This window comes from Leptinotarsa decemlineata, unplaced genomic scaffold (genome assembly GCF_025532065.1).
Source record: "Leptinotarsa decemlineata unplaced genomic scaffold, Ldec_3_MD MMD2_tig00000505_RagTag_RagTag, whole genome shotgun sequence".
NCBI classification, from domain to species: Eukaryota; Metazoa; Arthropoda; class Insecta; order Coleoptera; family Chrysomelidae; genus Leptinotarsa; species Leptinotarsa decemlineata.
Genome location: NW_027412549.1, coordinates 9901551 through 9922684, shown reverse-complemented (window position 1 = coordinate 9922684; position 21134 = coordinate 9901551). Strand labels below are relative to the sequence as shown.

Below are 21134 nucleotides of genomic sequence, written 5' to 3'. Positions count from 1 at the left end.
AAATGTCTGTCGCCTTACTAGATCGCTCCGGTAAGTGCACTGTCACTTCCACTTGACTGTCTCCATAGGATCGTGTTTATATTTGGCAACCGGAGGCCGTAGAAAATTTATTGGAATTCCATGGAAGCCAGTGGCATCATTTTCGCCACATCTAGAACGGCAGCGAACATGTAACATTCGCGAAAATTCGGTCGAACTGGGCGTGCTCTTAGCCACGTCATAATTTGTTTATGGCTATCAGTGACGGCCGGCGTTATTTTCTTTAGGGCATAGTTATTTATGCCCTAAAGAAATTCCATTCCTAAAGAATTACATTTCCTGAGGTTGCTCCCCGAACAATTTTACAAGAGGGAACACCACGACCCATGTAATAACTCAGCCTCTCTATGTGAAGATATTTAGACTTGCTTCTGGGTAACCATTGAAATCTGTACACCAGAACGTTCATCGGTCCGGCGTTGAGGTTGTTGGAGCCACACTGTATCGCTCTCCTTGAAACTCTCTGGCAGCGACTTTTTGTCAAATCTTATCTTCATCTTGTCACTGAAAAGCTGTAATTTGGTTTTGGAAAATATCTGTACAATTTGCAGTCTCTCCTTCAGGTCATTCACATATTCTGAAAGAGGTACCTCGTGAGATTCATCGGAAGAACTGCCACAAAATGAATCTATCGGAAGCTTCGGTTCCCTACCAGCATGGATGGTGTGTAACCTGTCGCGTCATGTTGGGAGCTCCTGTATGCCAACAGAAGAAGAGGAACCACTTCATCTAAGTCTTTTGAATTTTAGGAGATAAATATCGAGAGGAAGTTATTTATGTAGCGATTATGCCTCTTTACCATTCCATCGGACTGCGGGTGAATAGCAGTTGTTCTTTTCTTTCCTATGCTCAACAAAATCCTTATTTCCTTCCATAAATCCGAATCGAAGTTACATTGGTGATCCATGTGCAGTTCCTAGGGTACTCCGTGTCTGGCAATAACGTTATGCAACAACGCTTCTGCCACCGTTTCAGCCTCTTGATTGGGTGAGCCAATTTGGAAAAATAGTTCATCACAAACATGAGGCACTTGTTACCAGATGTTGTCATAGGAAGTGGTCCCAGAATGTCAACTGCGATTCTTTCGAAAGGGCACCTACTGAGGTATTGCTTCAACCTCCCTCTCTGCCTTGTCTTCTGGCCTTTCTCGGAGAGTACAGGTCACAGCGCTTACACCACTCTTCCACGTCTCGATGGCAATTGACCCAACAGTACGCTTCACGCACTATTGCTAGAGTTCTATTTACATCCTCCAGTGTGACCATCGTGAAGCTGTTCAAGTATATTTGGTATACACATCTTTGGAAGTATTATCTGAAATTTGTGGGTTCTTCTATCCAGGCTTTTTCTTTTCTGGGTGTGTAGGTCATTTCAAATGCACATGGAGTTCCATTGGAGCCAATAATCCTTTTCCCGCCGGCCGTGCTCGGATATCTCTTGCCATTTTGGCCTCACTCCTTTGTCAATCCATTCCCGTACAGTTTTACATAAAATTGAACTGATATAATTCATTGCCGGTGAAAAATGCAGTCTTCCCTTCATCCTCTGAGTGAACTGCCACCTGCCAGTATCCGCTTTTTAGATCAAATGTTGGAAACCATCTGTATTCAGCCATGATATTCAGGGTATCATCTATTCTGGAAAGAGGGTAACTGTCCTTTCTGGTGACATCATTAAGCCTCCTGTAGTCTACGCAGAATCTCGTCGATCCATCTTTCTCAGTCACCAACACAACATGTGAGGACAAGGGTCTGTTTGATTTCGCGATTACTCCTACCATCGACCAAGTTTCATTCATCGTCTTTGTGGTTGGCGTATGGGCATTGCCAGTATCTATGCGATGTTGAACTAAATTCGTTCGACCAATGATTTTCCCCTTCACAAATATATCGTTCTCTTCCTCTACGAATCGAGTGGCACTGTATAGTTCTTCTTCAGACAGATGGCTCCACGTCTTTTTGACAGAGTTGATGTTTCATTGCGGGTTGTTGAGCATGCTGTAGATGGACTTCTTCCTCGATTCTGACGATTTTCACGATCGGTTTGCAGGTGTCTATGACTTGCCCTTCCTTGAGAGTTACCCTGTTATCATTGGGAATGATTATTCTCACTAGACCGGTCTGATTATTACCATTCTACATCTAGAGCTGTTGGATGGCTCTATCAATGCTGTATTCAAGCCACCAGATCCAGCAATTTCGACAATTTGTTCCTCATGTCCACCACGAATTTGTAGGGGGACATGATGTTTAGTCCTGAAATGAACCCATCGACAATGTTGGCCACTAATACCTTGATTTATATTTCGCGATTTCCAAGTCTGAGTCTCATTTCAGCTTCTCCATAGACCGTCAATCCCTCTCCAGTGGCTGTTGTTTTCAGAACAAGTACTACTGATAACCTCTTTCAACCGCTTCTGTCATATTGCGATGTCAACTCTCATTACTGAGCTCGTTGCTCTAATATCGATGGTGAGAATGCACTGGTGATTATTCAGAAATCCATCGACAACTAAGCTTTTACTGTTGCGTCCTATCGTGGAAATCGAATACCTAAGGGGCTTGGGATGCATCACCCAATGTACTTTTCTTAACTCAGGCTCAATTTGGTTTTTCCAATCCCCGACGCTGCAGATCGTGTGATTTCCAGTCTTTTTTTTAACGGATGCTGGACGTGCTGGACGTGGAAACAGCCCCGTCTTAAATGTCCTTTTCTGTCGCAGTTATAGCATTCAGGATGCCCTCTTGCCCTGGGCGCAGTTCCATTCAGCAAATATTTCTCAAGACGTTCCTCTAAACCTACCATGAGTCGATCTGTTCATTCATTTCCCTTTTCATTGATGGCCCTCACTAGAAGTTTTCGTTATTGTCGTGAAGCATTTTTGACAGCTTCGAATTCTAGGGCATGAATGATGGCTTCATTCAATTTTTCAGACTTGTTAGGTGCTCACTAACATACTTGTTCCCCAAAGCTGATACAACTGCTCCATAATCCCTCTGCTTACTCACTAGAATATTTTGCAAGATTTCGCAAGCCTTTCCTCATAGTGTTAGTATAAAAGCTGTTGCTTTCTCCTCATTCATCCACTCATTATATTTCGCAGCGACCTCAAATTGTCTGCGATATATTGATCATGAAAGTCGGAGTTTTGATGAAACTACCGCTAGAAGGAAGAGGTACGGTTTTCGATTTGCGCTTTTCCACAGCAATCCTCTTCGGCAACGGTAATTCTTCCCGAAGTTCCGGACAACCTCCAACTTTTTGTCAAATCCTTTGAACCTTTTGTCGACTCATTAGAGCTCCTTTTATAATTTTCTTCCGACTTTCTCAAGTTTCTCATCAACTACTTTCCCCAATCCTCCCTTCATTTTCTGAAATGCTTATCCATATTTTTTCTAAATGAATTCCTATACCTTACCTTCACTCACTTGGGAAGATTTTAAATCTTCCAATGACTGGAGGTACATGTGATTGTATATTACCTGTTTTTTATGAATATTTAGTGATGATTCGTGGTCTTCATTTCGGCGTATTCGTTCCTTCTCCCTCCTTCGTTCATCTTCTTCATTTCGATTTTTTTCTTTCTCCACCAGGCTCGCTTGCAAAACTACGAACATTTTCTCAAGCTTTTCCATCTGGGCGTAGTCGATATTCTTTGTTTTCACCTTAAAACAAAAAGAAATAAGTCAATTATTCCACTTCCAATAACAGATGTAACGTTTTTCCCCATAGGTTTACTAATAATTGACTACACTGAACAATAATCAAACTCAACTTTATTTGACTGTGAATACAACAAAAAACCAACTAAATGTTCAACTATTATTCAAATGTCTGTCGCCTTACTGGATCGCTCTGCGTACCGCATTGTCACTTCCACTTGACTGTCTCGATAGGCGAGTGGATCGTGTATATATCTGGCAATCGAAGGCCGTAGGCTGCATAGGAATTCCATGGAAACCGGTGGCATTATTATCGCCACATCTAGATCGGCAGCAAACATCGACAATTCGCGAAATGTCAGTCTGATCGGGCGCGCTCTTAGCCACGTCACAATTAGTTCAAGGCCACCAGTGGCGGACGGCGTCATTTTCTTTAGGGCATGATTCACAACTGAGTGACTGATAATTCCACCTGAGTCTAGGTATGAACTGATTAAAATTCGAAACATTGGGAAAAATATGTCACAAACTCACTCGATAATGTAGCTCCGTAATATTCATACATCGGAATTCAGGGGCAGTTAATGAATCTACATATGAACTTTCGAAACAATATATAAAAAAATTCAAAAAATTTTATGCTATCTTATTTTTTCAATTATAAAAGAATAAGTATTAACTTTTCAGAGTTTTCTTCGATTTTTATCAATTTAAAGTTGAATTTTGAAAAAAAGAACTTGGGCCACAAAGGACAACCGATGCACGAATCAAAACGAACGACTTTGATGTGAAAAAATTGAAGGAATATTTCATTCAACATTCCCTATTTCTTGATGTCGCTGTCATTAAGCCTATGGCAACTAGAATTACTAAGCAATAAAACGTGAATTGTTTTGCAGCTTTTGAGGAAGGATTAAAATTAATGGAGAAAATAACTGGCAAAAATTCCAAGGTCAATGTATCAAGAAAATACAAAATCATTGCTTCATTAAATTCCATTAGCAAAATCTAAGTCGATGCTGATATCATTCGCATTGATCCTCAACTGTTATTTCAGCGTATTTACATGAAGAACTTAAGAACTACATGGTTTATGAGTTAGCCCCTTATCCTCTTTTGCTTTTTGAAAATGGTGAAATGCGGAAAACAACAAAATCTACATTTTATGACCTATTCCTAGAAGTGTCCTTGGATATGAACGATGTATAAAAATGTTCCTACGTCAGAGACCTTTGCAAGTGGCAAATAGATGGAAATTTTCGCACTATTTGTCAACATTACGTCAGATATCTATGTTATATTAGAAAAATCAATTCACCCTTTGTCCAAGGATTGCACCATAATAAACAAACATTGCATCAGCCACTACGCAGTTACCCGGGAAATGACTCAGCATATTCAGCACATTTCCAAGGTTTTTCTAGAACATTCGAAGAAACGCATATCTACATCAGCAGTTCCTGATCCTATAAATATGGGAAAACAAGAGGACGCCTCATTCTTGAATCACTTCGCGACTATCCAAGTTCGTCGATTTCTTGAATCATTATTTGTGAAATTTGATCAGATTCTTGAATCACTTCGCGACTATCCAAGTTCGTCGATTTCTTGAATCATTTTTGTAACATTTAATACTTTATTGTAAATATTATATTCAATAAAGTCTGTTTTTAAAAATATAAATTCAGTGTGAACCACATAACAAATTGGCGCAGTCGGTAGGATCTTGAGAAACGCTGATATCCAAACAGCGGTAGTCTCCAGACTTTCGACAAGAAGAAGAACAAGCACCAACCCCAGTGGACAGGACGGTCTCTTCAGCAACAAGAAACCCGCATAGGTCGTCGCCGTTGACTATCCGTTGTGAAGAAATCACTCCAGGAAACATGCGTAAGTCGTCGAACGCTGCTCATCTTGCTGTAGCCAGAGCTCATGAAGTAGGATTTCATCCCGCCACACCAAGCAACCAGAAGCCACAACGAAAAAGAAAAAAAAGAAGAATAGAATAAGAAACTAGGATAAAGAAAAGCGTGAGTACACTTTGAATTATCATCACAATTGAGTCGAAATTTCGATTAACCCTCGTTCAAATTTTGAATACAAATTTAAAAATGGCTGAAAATGATCCAATTGAACCCTACAAACTTTCTGAAATATTTTCAATTTTTCCCGAATACGATGGTGATTCAATTTCGCTAGGAAATTTCATAAATGCTTGCGATCATGCTGAACGCATGGCCGTAGATCAACAAAAAACTTTACTCACCATTCATATTAGAAATAAATTAAGAGGAAAAGCTGCTCAATTGATAAATTCCAGAAATCCAGGAAATTATCAAGAGATCAGAGGTTTATTAAATTCTCACTTTGGTGATACGCGAGATATAACGTCACTAATTCAAGATCTACAGAGAATAAAACAAGGAAATGGAGAAAATGCACTGACATTTTTCTCAAGACTACAAAGTCACAATGCAAAAATGTTATCTTGCATTCAAGCTCCAAACTTGACTCACGAACAGAAATTAGCACAATCAGTATTAATGGAGTCAATGATATTAAATACCTTATTGACAATATGAAGAAGAACAATTCTATGAGGATTTTCACAATACCCTGTCTTTAGACAACCCTCCTATAGACAACCTTCCTATAGAGAACCCATGTATACGAACTACCAACAGTCATTCAGACAATATCAATCCCCAATTACGACAAACCCAGTATACAGACAAGTTATTAATAGACCCATCATGCGTAGCACAGCCGATAACCGAGAAATTTGCGGCAGTCATCAAAACGAGTATCAGTCCCGTTCGAACAATGAACAAAGAACAATTATTCGCATAAGCCCGATCCTAAGCAATCTTTATTATATAAACAGTTTAAGCAACTTTAAAATACTAATTGATACCGGAGCAGGAATATCAATTTTCAAAACGAAAACTGTAGAAAATTATTCAAAACGATTTAAAGAAAATATTCAAATAACAGGAGTAACTGAAGGAAAAGTAACAATTAATGAATCCGTATTATTACCATTTGGAAACAATAGAGTTGAACACAAAGTTTATATACACGATTTAGATATCGATTTTGACGGAATTTTAGGAACATTTTGGAACATTTTGAAGGAGTAGTAGATATAAAAGAACAACAATTAAAATTAAATTATGGCACAATCCCGCTAATAAAAGCAACAGAAATGATTGATGACCAAAAATTTGAAGAGAAACAAGATGACCAAAAATCTAAAGAGAAACAAAATCAAAATAAAGTCACTCTTAACCCTGAAACATCAATGGATGAAATAAATGATATTTTTGAGTATGACCCTGATAATTATTTTTTCGAAAGTAAATACGACTATTACAAATACTTAGAAGATGAAATTCCCATCAATAACATAAAAATCGAACCAAGAGTAGAAGAAGTTTTCAAATTAAAATCGAAACTAAGAAATACAGAAGCTATATTGTTAGCTGCTGAAAAAGAAAAAGTCAGACTTCCAAACGCTCTTGTAAAAATAAATGAAAAAGGAGAATTTTCAGTAACAGTTGTAAATGGAAACGCAATTGAAAAATCCATTGATTTCCCCGACTTACAATTTGAAAAATTTAATGAAAATGAAATTCAAAATGATTTCAGTGAAATTTTTCCAAATCGTTCAACAGAAATAAAAAGTTTGCTTCGTTTAGAACATTTGAATGAAGAAGAAAAAGAACTTATTGAGAACCTTTGTTTAGAATTCTCAGACATATTTTATATAGAAGGAGATCCTTTAACATTCACGAGTGAAATAAAACATTCTGTAAAACTAAAAGAGAATGCACAACCAATCTCAACAAAATCATACAGGTATCCACATATTCATAAAAATGAAGTGAAAACACAAATTTCAAAACTATTAAAACAAAACATAATACGACCATCAGTCTCACCTTGGTCAGCCCCAGTTTGGATAGTACCTAAAAAACTTGACGCATCTGGAAAACAGAAATGGCGCGTTGTAATTGATTACAGAAAATTAAATGAAATCACAGTAGACGATGAATATCCTCTACCTAATATCTCAGACCTTTTAGATTAATTAGGAAAGTGTCAATACTTCACAACACTTGACTTAGCATCAGGATTCCACCAAATTGAAATGGATCCTAAAGACATAGAAAAAACTGCATTTTCTGTAGAAAATGGCCTCTACGAATTTCTGAGAATGCCATTCGGTATGAAAAACTCACCCTCCACCCTTCAACGAATTTTATACCATATATTAACCGGACTTAGAAACGAAAGATGTCTAGTCTACATGGACGACATAATAATTTATTCCCCAACAATTGACGAACACTTGCAAAGTTTAAAATTAGTATTCAAACGCTTAAGAAAAGCTAATTTAAAAATACAACCCGACAAATGCGAATTTTTAAGACAAGAAATTGCATACTTAGGACACCTTATAACCAAAAATGGAGTAAAACCAAACCCAGAAAAGGTGAATTGCATAATAGACTTTCCAGAGCCTATAAACGTTAAAGAAATAAAACAATTTTTAGGTTTAGCAGGTTATTACCGAAAATGTATCCCAAATTTTTCCAAGATATCTAAACCAATGACACATTTATTACAAAAATATGTGAAATTTAATTTCGACAATGAATGTAAAATTGCATTTCAAGAAATGAAAAAAGCATTAACGTCAACCCCAATTCTAATATACTCTAATTTTGACGAACCCTTTATTTTAACAACAGACGCATCTTCCTTTGCAATAGGAGCAGTATTATCTCAAGGACCCATAGGAAAAGATTTACCTATCGCCTATGCATCCAGAACACTATGTCCAGCCAAGACAAAATACTCTACCATAGAAAGAGAATTACTAGCTATGGTATGGGCAGTTAAACATTTTCGTCCCTACCTTTATGGAAAAAAATTCAATTTTATAGTAGACCATCGCCCCTCAACGTGGTTATTTTCAATTAAAGACCCTGGCAGCCGATTAGCCAGATGGCGATTAAAATAAGAAGAATATCAATTCAATGTAATTTATAGACCCGGAAAAATACATAAAAACGCAGACGCTTTGTCTAGAATTAAAGTAAATTATTTCAAAGAATGCGCAAAATTTCATTCAAAAATTTTCGCAATTGAAAATGAAACAATCGAAAATGAAAACCAAAATGAAAACGAAGAAATTTCAGATACTGAAACTGAAATAGGTCAAGAAACAATTTTTGAAGAATTGAAAAACTTCACAAAACTTTATGAATCAAAATCACTAATTAACTATTCTAAATTCATTTTTACCAATGACCAATTCTTAGACAAAAAACATAAAGACATAATTGTTTTTCTGCAAAGAAACAAACTTACAGAAATTCATGACAAAATACTTGAAGACATTTTTGAAGAATATCCCGATTTCTTCTATAACAAAATCAATGTTGTATCCAGCAAAACGGTGAAAGATCGAAAATATTACTTGATCCCATTACCTTTTGATCATGACGGAGCAATAGAATACTTGTTTAGCTCTCTATACAAATACCAAAATATATTTGTACCAAACAAAGTATACCAACTCGAAACAAATGTAGGATTCCCAATACAAGAAATGTTATCCTATATTTTAGTTGACAAAGATGACATAAAATTCCAAATATGTCAAAACATTGTAACGACCCCTGACAAAGATCAGATTCCAATTATATTAGACCAGTTTCATAAGGGTAAAAACAATTTACACCGTGGAATAAATGAAACTCTACGAAGAATAAAACAAAAATACAACTGGAACGGTATAACAAAAGATGTTGAAAATTTTATTAAAGCCTGTGAGGTATGTCAAAAAACAAAAATCTGCAGGAAAAACTTAGAAAATCCGTTAGTAATCACGGAAACCCCCAAAACAGCTGTTGAAAGAATAAATATAGATATTTTAGAAATTCCAACAAAGAATTATCTTCTTACAATTCGAGATGAACTTACAAAATTTACTCAAGCATACCCTATATCTGATAAAACAGCAAAATCAGTCGTAAACACATTATTACTATATTTCCAACATTATGGAACACCACTAAGAATCCATGCCGATTCAGGAAAAGAATTTAACAATTACCTACTAAAAGACATATGTTTACTCTATAATATTGAATTAACATTTTCCAGTGTTGACCATCCACAATCAAATGGTTTACTTGAAAGATTCCATGCCACCCTAATGGAAATGATAAGAGTAAATCTAGCAGAAAACCCCAAAGACCACCCATTTTCTATTATACCCTATGCTGTTATATGTTATAACAACAGTTCAAACAAAACCCACGGATTTAGTCCTTATGAATTAATATTCGGACACACATCCGGTAGACCCCCAGAAAATTTATATAATCAAAAAGACCTTATGACAAAGTATGTCAGAGATCTCAACAATCGTATGGAATATTATTACAAAGTAGCACGCACAAATACTGAACGAAAGAAAGAGAAAGCTAAAGTAAGATTTGATAGTAACTTACATCATGAACCAAAAACTTATAATATAGGTGATAAAGTATACGTAAAAGAGTCCCAAATCAAAAATAAGTTAGAAAATAAATTCAACGGACCTTTTGAAGTAATAGAAATTTTCAAAAACTCAGCATTACTGAGAAATCCTGAAACTAACCAAACAACAAAAGTCAATTTCGATAGACTGAAACCAAGTTTTGTTTCAGATCAAGAATGATTCTTCTACTGGCACTAACGATTCAAATAATCAACGCCCAGTATATGCTAGTACCTGTGAACAACACTATAGGTATTTACTACCATGAAACCGGAAGCATGAAAATATCAAATGAAAAATGGACTTTATTAGTTGTAAAAGACATGGCACCTGTAAAACAAGCCATTGCCCATAATCGAAACATTCTAAGTAATCTCATTCACCTACTTGAAACAAACAATTTAGGATATGTGTGCTTATCTCTGAACTTTCAGTTCAGAGATAAGCACACATATTAACCTTTTAAATAAAGTAGCTGATTCAGTAGAATTAAAATATGAAGAGACGCAAATAGACGCGAATGATTACAATAAGAATAATAAGCGATATAAACGAGGACTTTCAAATGGAATAGGTTCCGTATGGAAAGCAATAACCGACAACCTTGATGCCAGTGACGGCGAATATTTTAATGAATGTATTAACAAAATTTATAAAGACGAACACCAAATTGAAAATTTATTAAAAAACCAAATTTCAGTCACAACCTCTGTAATTAAAGAATTTAATACTACAATACGACAATTACAGGTTGATGAACAAGCATTTAATGAAGATATAATTCAAATTGAAGCATGGATATATACGCTATCCGACAGAGTATCTTTAATAAACGCAAGGTTGAAAGCCATCCAAATTTGCGAACAACTTTTAGAAAGTTATGTATTTCTAGAAGATTATTTAAATGATATGCTGAACGCAATTACTTTTGCCAGACTTCATATCATTCACACATCAATTATAAAGCCAAACGATTTAGTTTCGTCCCTTCAGGAAATTGCTCAAACAATACAAAGAAACAATTTACCTTTACCAACAAGACTTTCTTCAATATCAAAATATCTTGACATAATTGAATTACAAGCTTTTCAAGCAGATTCAAGACTTGTCTTTATTTTAAAAATACCACCAGTAGAACCTGAATTATATACTGTTTATAGATTGTACCCCATTCCAATTTTGGATAATCGAACAGGGTTACATCACATTTTACCCACAAATAAGAAATTTATAGCAAAAGATGATGATTCAATGCTGTATGCTGCATTTGAAAATTTAAATTCATGTAAAAACTTAAACTATAATATTGATATATGTCAAAATGTAATTTCGTACCCAATTGATAGTAACGCAATGTGCGAAGCTCAAATTTTGAGACCACTTTCAGAACTTCCTAGAATGTGTTCAATTTCACTTTTATTTGCAAAAGATTACAATGTCTACGAAATACAAAGTAATACTTGGCTAATTGCATTATCAGACCCGTTAGCTGTAACAATAAATTGCCAAAAACGTGAGGTTGAAACACGAATTATAAAAACTAATTCAATCTTGAAACTCCAAGATAATTGTAATGCTTTCATTGGAAACACAAGAGTGTATTCAAAAATACTTGCAAATGAACAGAATGTAACTTATAAAAGTCATCCAATTTTGATACCATATCAATGTTGCAAAGATGTACCAGAAAAAGAAAGTTTACCACACTTAAAACCTTTGAAATTGAGTAAATTGAATGTAGACGATCTCAATATTGCTCAACATAAATTAGATCAATATTCAGATTAGTTGGACCAAATTATAAATGAACCATTCGTAAACCGACATGTTTCATGGTTTACTATTTTCACAATTGTAATAATTGTAATAATAATAGTACTTTACATATTTTGTAAATGTAGAAAAAGACGTTCTATGCAAATTGGTATAATGACATCAAGCAATGATGATCAACCACCTGGATCCAGAAGAACTTTCGCTTCATTACGAAGACTACTCCCAGCTCCAGGAAGAAGACCCAGTATCCACCTAACCTAGAGGAACCCATTGAAGAAGAAATTGAGTTAAGCTCAAATAAAACATTTGCTTGACTGAAAGTTGCAGCACCGCATCAACTTTCTTTTCAAGGGGGAAGTTGTTATATTAGAAAAATCAATGCACCCTTTGTCCAAGGATTGCACCATAATAAACAAACATTGCATCAGCCACTACGCAGTTACCCAGAAAATGACTCAGCATATTCAGCACATTTCCAAGGTTTTTCTAGAACATTCGAAGAAACGCTAATCTACATCAGCAGTTCCTGATCCTATAAATATGGGAAAACAAGAGGACGCCTCATTCTTGAATCACTTCGCGACTATCCAAGTTCGTCGATTTCTTGAATCATTTTCGTAACATTTAATACTTTATTGTAAATATTATATTCAATAAAGTTTGTTTTTAAAAATATAATTTCAGTGTGAACCACATAACAATTATAAACACAATATTTATGTCGTATTTGATGACTATAACCAGTGCAGTTCTTGTTATAACCAGAACTACACAAAATCGATAGACATAATATTTAATAACACCACAACAGGAGAAATGATTTTTAGCGACTGCCGAAAACAAGAGTAGGCTCATATATATTCTACCTCATACACTTGCTGAAAATAAAATATTTTCTTGTCAAGCAGAAGCTGATACCGCGAGAATTATAATTGAAACCGCTATTAATCTGCAGTCCGAAAATATTGTTGAAGTGTCCGAAGGATATAACAGTATTGACTGCACTTTCACCAACAGACCGAAAAGTTTATTTTCGAAAACCATCCAAAGACAAAATACCGCAGAAAATGTACTCTTCTAAGAGCTTAGAAAACTATTACCAAAATGTTAACAGCAATATTCTATTTTTACATGCATTCACTGGCTGTGACACAACTTCCGCTTTTTTCCAGCCTGACAAAAACATGTTTGCAAATAATTTCGAGAAACGGGTAGACAAAATACTGCGACAGTTTTCAAAAACTGATGCAAAGTTATTAGTAATATCTTCAACGCTAGTGCTACATGCACGCTTGCTTTAAACGGTGCCCCTCAAAAAATAAAAGAGCTGAATATATTGAGTATTTCTTTTTTGAAAGCAACTGCAATGGGATTGGAAATATATAATGGTATAATGTATATAGGGTTTATAATGTTTTTTTTTATATAACTCGTTATTTTTTGCGAAATATGAATGAATGAATACTGAAGTTACTACGCAAATATTGTTTTTTCAGGTATAAAATTGACATCCTTGCTCTACAATTTTTTTCACTTTGTCCTTCTCACTTTTCAGTAAATTGTTGTAATCAAGATCGGTCATTCCTTTCAACTTTTTCATTTCAGCTTTCAGCAATGCAGAACAGCAATGTTTATGAAGATTCATTGACTGGCTCTGGAATCCGAGATTTTACAATTTTTACGCCTTACGGCATTGCACTATAAATAAACTTGTACTGTTTCACAGACTATTGAATATTCCACTGTCAAAAAGTAGTATTTAAGAGTGAACTGAGTGTTATTAAACAAATCACTGTCAACAATAATATTACATGATAGATATCATCGAGTCCTTTATTTTCAAAAAACTACGAACACAATACATATCAGATTTAACCCACTTAGAAAGAAACGATAGTAAGCGTCATAGGACTTTGATGAACCAAACAATAATATTGTTCGTTTGTTAAAAAAGAAATACTCAGACTTGGCTTATAGAACATATCATTACTTGAATTTAATAAGTTCAGACGTGCTTTGTCCAATATTATATAATATAATCAGAAATTTCTGAAAGAACAAATAAAAATAAAAACTGAAATGAATTGCTGAATATAACAATTATATCGAGCGAAAAAACCTGAAAAAAATCACAATAAAATATAAATTGAGCAAAAAAATTGAATAATTGAAATGAAATGAAAATCAAAAATTAAATAATTTCAAGATAACTTATTTCACGATCTTTTGATCATTATTGTCCACAATCACATATGTGCGTTTCCATATGTTGCGTATCTCTACACTAGCTTAGCTGAATGCGTCGTTGGACAACATATATTCCGCTTCTTTGAATTTGCTCCTAAATCAGTGTTCCTCTCTGTGGATGATTTCAGCTTGAGACCAATAATTGATGTTATGTTGATGGGTCAAAACATGCTCTGCTATTCCCTATTTTCAATTACTAGAATCGCAGTCCGCGTTTCGTGGCCAGATTTTCGTGAGGATGCTACGGATTGTGTTTCAGGATCTGAAGCAAGTTCTGATGTTGTAGTCCAGTCATCACCCGGAGACGATTGTGTATACTAACAATCGAAACATTGTGAAGTAACGTGGCTTCAAATCTTTCAATTCTTATTTTTATTCAATTTTTATTCAATTTTCAATATTTCTGCTCAATTATTATTTTATTGTAAATTTTTCCAGGGTTTTTTTTCGCTTGATATAATTGTTATTTTCAGCTATTTATATCAGTTTTTTTTTTATTTGAGGTGAAACGTTTAGCCTCTGAGATGATTTGAAATCAATTACTGGTTTTTGAATATTCCTTCTGGAACACAAGAAATGATATCATAAAAATTTTCTATTTACGAAAATATGAACAAGACGACTCGGATTCCGAAGATGATCCTGTTAATTTTGAATTTGAATAGTTTTGTAAGTAATCGTAGTTTATATCATTTAAAAATAGTTATTAATTAAATAAATGTATTTTTTACAAATTGCAAGTAACTTATTATTTTTGAATAAAATAAAGAATTTTTTTTAAAATAAAAATACAGTTTACAGTACCTACAGTTTGAGAATATTAATATATTTATTTATTTAAAGTAACTAATGTTTTAATCATATACTCTACGACACTGGTCACTCATTTCCACTCAAAATACCAACATAATCGGATTAAAAGTTTTATAGCTGTATTGTATTTCTTCAGATACAAGGTGGGTTAGTCGAAAACATCTTAAACTGCCAGTTTTAGTTTGGTTTTTGTTATTATATCATATTAGCTGTCCTCTCTGTATTTCAGTTCTCTAATGAGGGTCAAACTTGCAGTGAGCTATCAACAAATTATGAACGGACTATAGATGAAATCATAGTCAACTCTTATCGCAGTAAATATAGTTCGTAGAGCAATAGCTTCAAAAATATTTACAGTATCTGGAATGAAAACTATAGAATAATACTTTTATTGGGCAAGAAATGTGTCATAAAAATCATAGAAAAACCTGAATAGTAAATGAATAAAAATGAACATTACCTGTTTTACACTTTCCAGGAGCAGTAAATTGGTAAGTTGTTACTTTTTCCCATGTAGTTTTCTACTTGTCATCAATAGAAATATTGGGGGTAAATCGTAACCAAAGTGGCTGGATTTGATTACAAAGTTATATGCACAGTTTCTATCTTCTGAATGTGAAATCATGTCCAAAATCTTATTTCGAACTTTAGAAAGGATTGGGTCATTTTCTCAATTATACTATATAAAATCAGATTCAATTTTGAGTAACTTCTATATATTTGGATAGTGCCGATCATTCATTAGAATACAATGGCAAAAAATTCAAATCGAGAGTATTTACCGTTATCAGCATACGCGACCTTGTACAATGTATTCGTTTATCGAAAGCTACTGTTCAAGGTTTGAGGTATGAATGAAGATGTGTTCAGTCCTGAAAATTTCATTGAGACAGACACAAGTAATTTACCACTGATGAACGGATGATCATGAAATATTTCTATGAGAATGAAGACAGAGTTTTTCATCGTATTTCATGATATGTAGATCAATTTTTTCATTCAATTATTATTATGAAATAACTGTGGTAAATTAACATTAATATGATCCTCGTGACAAAAAAAAGTTCAGTTCTGAAGTCTTTCCGTTTCTCTCATAGAAACTATTTGTTCGTCACTAGTTTCCAACCCATATGAGGATTGATTTAATGGACTACTGTTCTGTTCTGTTCTGTCGTTTGTGTCCACATTCAAATTGTGAGTTGGTAGTTTGAGAAAAAAATTCTATGAAATTTTTTCCATCAATCATTTTCATACATGGTGTTTGTTAATTTTTTATTTTTTTTTGTTTCTATATGTACAAATAAATTCAACTCTATAATAGCTCTAGAGAAAAGCAGATAAGAGCATTTGGAAGATTCAGAAGTATCTATTATCTGCAAAATTACATCAGAAACAGTATGATGTATTGAATGAGAATTATTGGTGAATTTCATGAAATATTTGAAGTCGAGTTCCACAAGACTGATACCAACCTTTATTTTTGGAAATGTGGATTTGTTTAATTTGAGTTATTTTGTATGAAATTATTCCTAAATCGATTATCAGTTTGTCAATCCTGTAGTTCATTCACAATAAAATAAATATACTCAAAACAGTTGTCGTGGAAATGTTGAAAATGAACCGATAAAACTTTTTAAAATTTTTTGTTGTAGTCGAGTTACCCAAGTCTCAACCTAGAAACCTAGAGAAATTTTCACTTGATATCATAGTGCGAGAAAGGTTATTATTCAACACATATTTTCATGTATCAATATAAAAAATTACCATAATTCAGAAAAATAACGCGTTCCATCATGATTACTTCTGTTACAGATCAGAACTTGAGCTTTTGGTGGAAAGAGGAAAAATTTGATGAATATTCGAAAATGCGTTCAGCAGCTGAATCTTTATTCTTGAAGAACCACGTGAATAAGTATTATATTCCCACAAATTGTGAGCCACAATGTACTGTAAACATTTGCTAAAAACTTGATCGAACTGCGATACGAGCGTTTCATTGCATGAGCTCCAAAATATAAGATCGTGAAGTGTTTCCAGGCATGGATGTTGGCTATTTAGTGAGCGTGAATGGTTAGTTCTACTAATTCAATCGACTGCTGTGTAGAACGGAGGCTCGAGCCCGAATGCCGAATGCATAATTTTCACTGTGTGTCGTTCAACTCATGCTAGGAATCACATTTTGAGATGTAAGACTTTGTTAATCTTAGACTTGCATTCCTGAGGGTTGCCATTCGTAAGCAACGACAGCTGCTTAACGTAAAAACACATTTCTTCAACACATAATGAATTGAAAATTTGTTTTCGAATTATGAAACCAGTAGTTATGTTCTCGACAAGGATAAAAGAGATTCACTGTCAGAAAATGTTATATTTACTCGCGAAAAAGACGCAGATATTTACAATTAATCACTTCCATCCTTGTCGAAGTCCAACGTCTTATAAAAGGTTGAACTGGTACCTGTAACGTAGAATCGATCCAAAACAAGCACTTTTCCCACTTACCAGAACTGCAATACTCTTCTCGACGCGCATTCCACCATACAAATTGACATCTTCAGGAGATGAAGAAAATTGATTCCATTTATATTTAACATAATATTTGCTCAAAGTGGTTAACAATGTTCCATGGTGACTTTTAATAGTTCGGACTTTCCTTGTCTAATATGATTCTACTATGTTTGTTTGCAGACGATTGACAAAGTTTCGTGGTGCATTTCATTAGTTCCAATTTTCATTGTCTAATATGAAATAAATTGATTTTCCAATCCCTGGAACACCGAAAACAGAACAACTATGAAGCCGCCAACATCATTAACATGAGTTCCCGCCCGCTTACGAACATAGAGGAATCCTTGTTGAGGAAAGGTCTAAATTTCGCTATTGCACCAACATTTGTTCTCACTTTGGAAATGATGATTGCAGTGGAAATCACCAATTCCCTCATTGATTAGATTGAAGAATTCAGATGGAAAATCAGAGAATAGCTAGATCGAGAACCAGTTTCAACATCTAACATCAGCAATGAAGAACGAAGAGCTCTGAATGGCCTACAATGAGATAATATCATCAAGATCTTACCTACAGATGAGGGAAACGCTACTGTTTTGATGAATACTGACCTCTACGAACAGAAGATCGAAGAGGTACTTCAGAAAACTGCTATTTCCAACTGAATTTTTTACGCAAGATGAAGGACTGCCAATAGGGTCGCAACCGGTTATAACCAATATATATATATATATATATATATATATATATATATATATATAAAAAATAAATAGATGAGTACTCTTTGATCATTCCCATATTGATTTCAATTTAAGAGCCACCGGTATACAGCTGTTTCAGCCTATTGGGCATCGTCAGTACCGGGCAGGCGGTCCTCGATTGAAGACAAAATGAGAAAAAACCAAGAAAGTACTTGATAAAAATAGCTGCGTAAACGCAAGCGAAACATAAGTGGAACCACCTATTGGTGTGACACCCAAGTCAACTTGCCAAGTTTTTATGTCAGTGTTGGTGGTTTGACCAATCAACCGACAACTGCGGTAGCAGAAATTTGGGAAGCTAACCTGAAATGCCATCGGAAAACGAATCCACATGTTTCTAGAAATGATATGAAATCTAGAAAGGTTAATGCAGTCAAGCTGCTGGAAAATAATTCCATGAAAATCAAAAAATAAATAGATAAGTACTCTTTGATCATTCCCATATTGATTTCAATTTAAGAGCCACCGGTATACAGCTGTTTCAGCCTATTGGGCATCGTCAGTACCGGGCAACATATATATATATATATTATATATATATATATATATATATATATATATATATATATATATATATATATATATATAATATATATATATATATATATATATATATATATTCATATATATATATATATATGAAGTGGTTTGAAACTCTGACCATTGAAGGAGCACACAAGAAGCCTCGAGTCTGGTTGAGATACGTGGACAATACCTTCATAATATGGCACCATGGGAATGCAGAACTAGACACCTTCCTGAAGCACATCAACAACGCGAGTCCTTCACTCTCACAATGAAGAGGGAAGTCCACAACGAATTGTCATTCTTAAACGTATTGGTAAAAAGGACCGGCACTGAATGGGAAACATTTGTATACCAAAAACCCTCACACGGGACAGTATCTAAACCAGGAATCCAACCACCATCAATCGACTAAGAGAGAAATCATCAAGACTATAGTAGATCGTGCTTTCGGGCTCTGTAATACAAAGGAAGGTATCGAAAAGGATCTAGTTATAGTATAACAGACTTTGGGTCCAAGTATAACATCAGAAACTGCTTCAGATTTGGGAACACTATCCGTAGCAGCCTCACGAAAACCAGGCCACCAAACGTAGAATGCGATTCCAAGAATTGCATTTACCGGATACCGTGCGAGTGCGGAGAATCATACATCGGTGAAACTAAGAGGCCATTGAAAGTTCGCATTTATTGAAGTTCGCATTTATAGTTCGCATTTATTGAAGTGAACAAGAAGTTTTGAAGGCTCCTTTCAGGTTCCATTTTTTAAATCTACGTCTTTTCGACATCACAAAGATTCTCCCTAAATTTCAGTTTTCTGATTATGTGTGATGGAATCGGCCAATAATTGATGCAAATCTATTAACAATTTTATTGTGAAATTTTCACTGAACAGTTTCACAAAAACGCAACACGTATTTCTCTATACAATAGCTTCTTCAGGTGTATCTTCACGTGTGAGGCGTGAAAAGAAACGTATAGCGAAACACGTCTCACAATGAAGTGTTTTTTGAATTGAGAAAAATGTTATCAGGAACAGCTGAAAGCAACAGATATTTTTCGAATACATCCAATGAATTAATTTAAAAATATATGCATGCAAAGCCCATTGTCCTTCCATATGAACTAAAATTCACTAAGATACACTTCAACAAATGTTAGGTAGCCCTAAAGATTACATGTCGGAGGATGACAAGTTGTAGATATATAAACTATGTTGAGACTTGATACAAATTATATCGGTCAAACTGAGCCAGTCATTGAAACTCTCTTCAAAGAACACGTAATTTCTCTGTAATTTCCTTGGGGAACGGTCGGAAATTACAGAGAAAGTCTGAAAATAGTAAAGTGTGGCATGAAGACTCTGAACTTTCACGAGAGAATATTTCGCAAATGTCTACTCTGATATCGGCAAGACATCGATTTATATCAGAAACTGGAATTGTATTAGATATAAATAGAGAACATTTCTAGAATTTTCAATCAGTTCTCTTCATATCCTGAAGATGTCAACTTGGTTGGTGAAACGTACGTCAAGAAGAGTGTTGCGGCTCTGGTGATTTGGAAAAGTGCTTGTTTTGTACCTCTTGGTTTCAGCATCCAGAATTGAATTGTCTGAAACAATACGAATACTTTTTGTAATATAAAAATAATTCGAAAATGAAATTCGAAATCGAAGCTACTGATGAGAATTTTTAAAGATTGCTTTTGAACTTGGACTTTCTATGAGGTACCGATTTTACCGAATTAATTCCAGGATTTGTGTGAAATAATTTTATTACTGTACAGATCTTGTGATCTTGAAACAAGGATTATGTTGTATATTTCTGTTATCAAAAATGGAAGTTGAATGATTTTTTCTCATTTTTGACCTCCAAAAAGTACGTTCGGAACACTAAGGGCTCTGACAAACCCGAAGGTGACATCAAAACTGGTCTGGGAATTCCATGAAGAATTGAATGAACTTGCAAACAGGAACAAATCAACTTTGTACTGGATGCCAGGGCATTCAGGAATCACAGGTAATGATAAAGCTGATGAATGCGCTAGACACGGATCATCAAGTTCATTTATAGGTCCTGAACCAGCTCTGGGGGTACTAAAATCATTGACATGAAACCAGATTAGGACATGGACCAATGAGAAGCACACAGAGTACTGGACAGAAGTACCTGACAACAAACACAGTCGAACCTTCATTAGGGAACCGTCCGAAAAGAGAACCGAAGAACTACTTCAATGTGGTAGGGA

General features: G+C 34.8%; 1 protein-coding gene across 9 annotated transcripts in view; it reads right to left on the bottom strand.

The window, feature by feature from the left end:
- LOC111507988 (uncharacterized) overlaps nucleotides 1–21134 on the bottom strand; it is a 97384-nt gene that overhangs the window by 38277 nt on the left and 37973 nt on the right. For 7 of the 9 annotated variants that reach the window (XR_012465160.1, XM_074173912.1, XM_074173917.1 and 4 more), the window contains one exon: nucleotides 3522–3704. The exons of 1 other annotated variant lie outside the window; for it this stretch is intronic. Coding sequence is in view for 7 of the 8 variants with exons in the window: in XM_074173912.1 (XP_074030013.1) it covers nucleotides 3522–3704 (183 nt within the window). In the remaining variant the exon portion in view is untranslated. The remainder of the gene's footprint in view (nucleotides 1–3521; nucleotides 3705–21134) is intronic. One more of the 9 variants, XM_074173914.1, reaches the window with a different exon arrangement.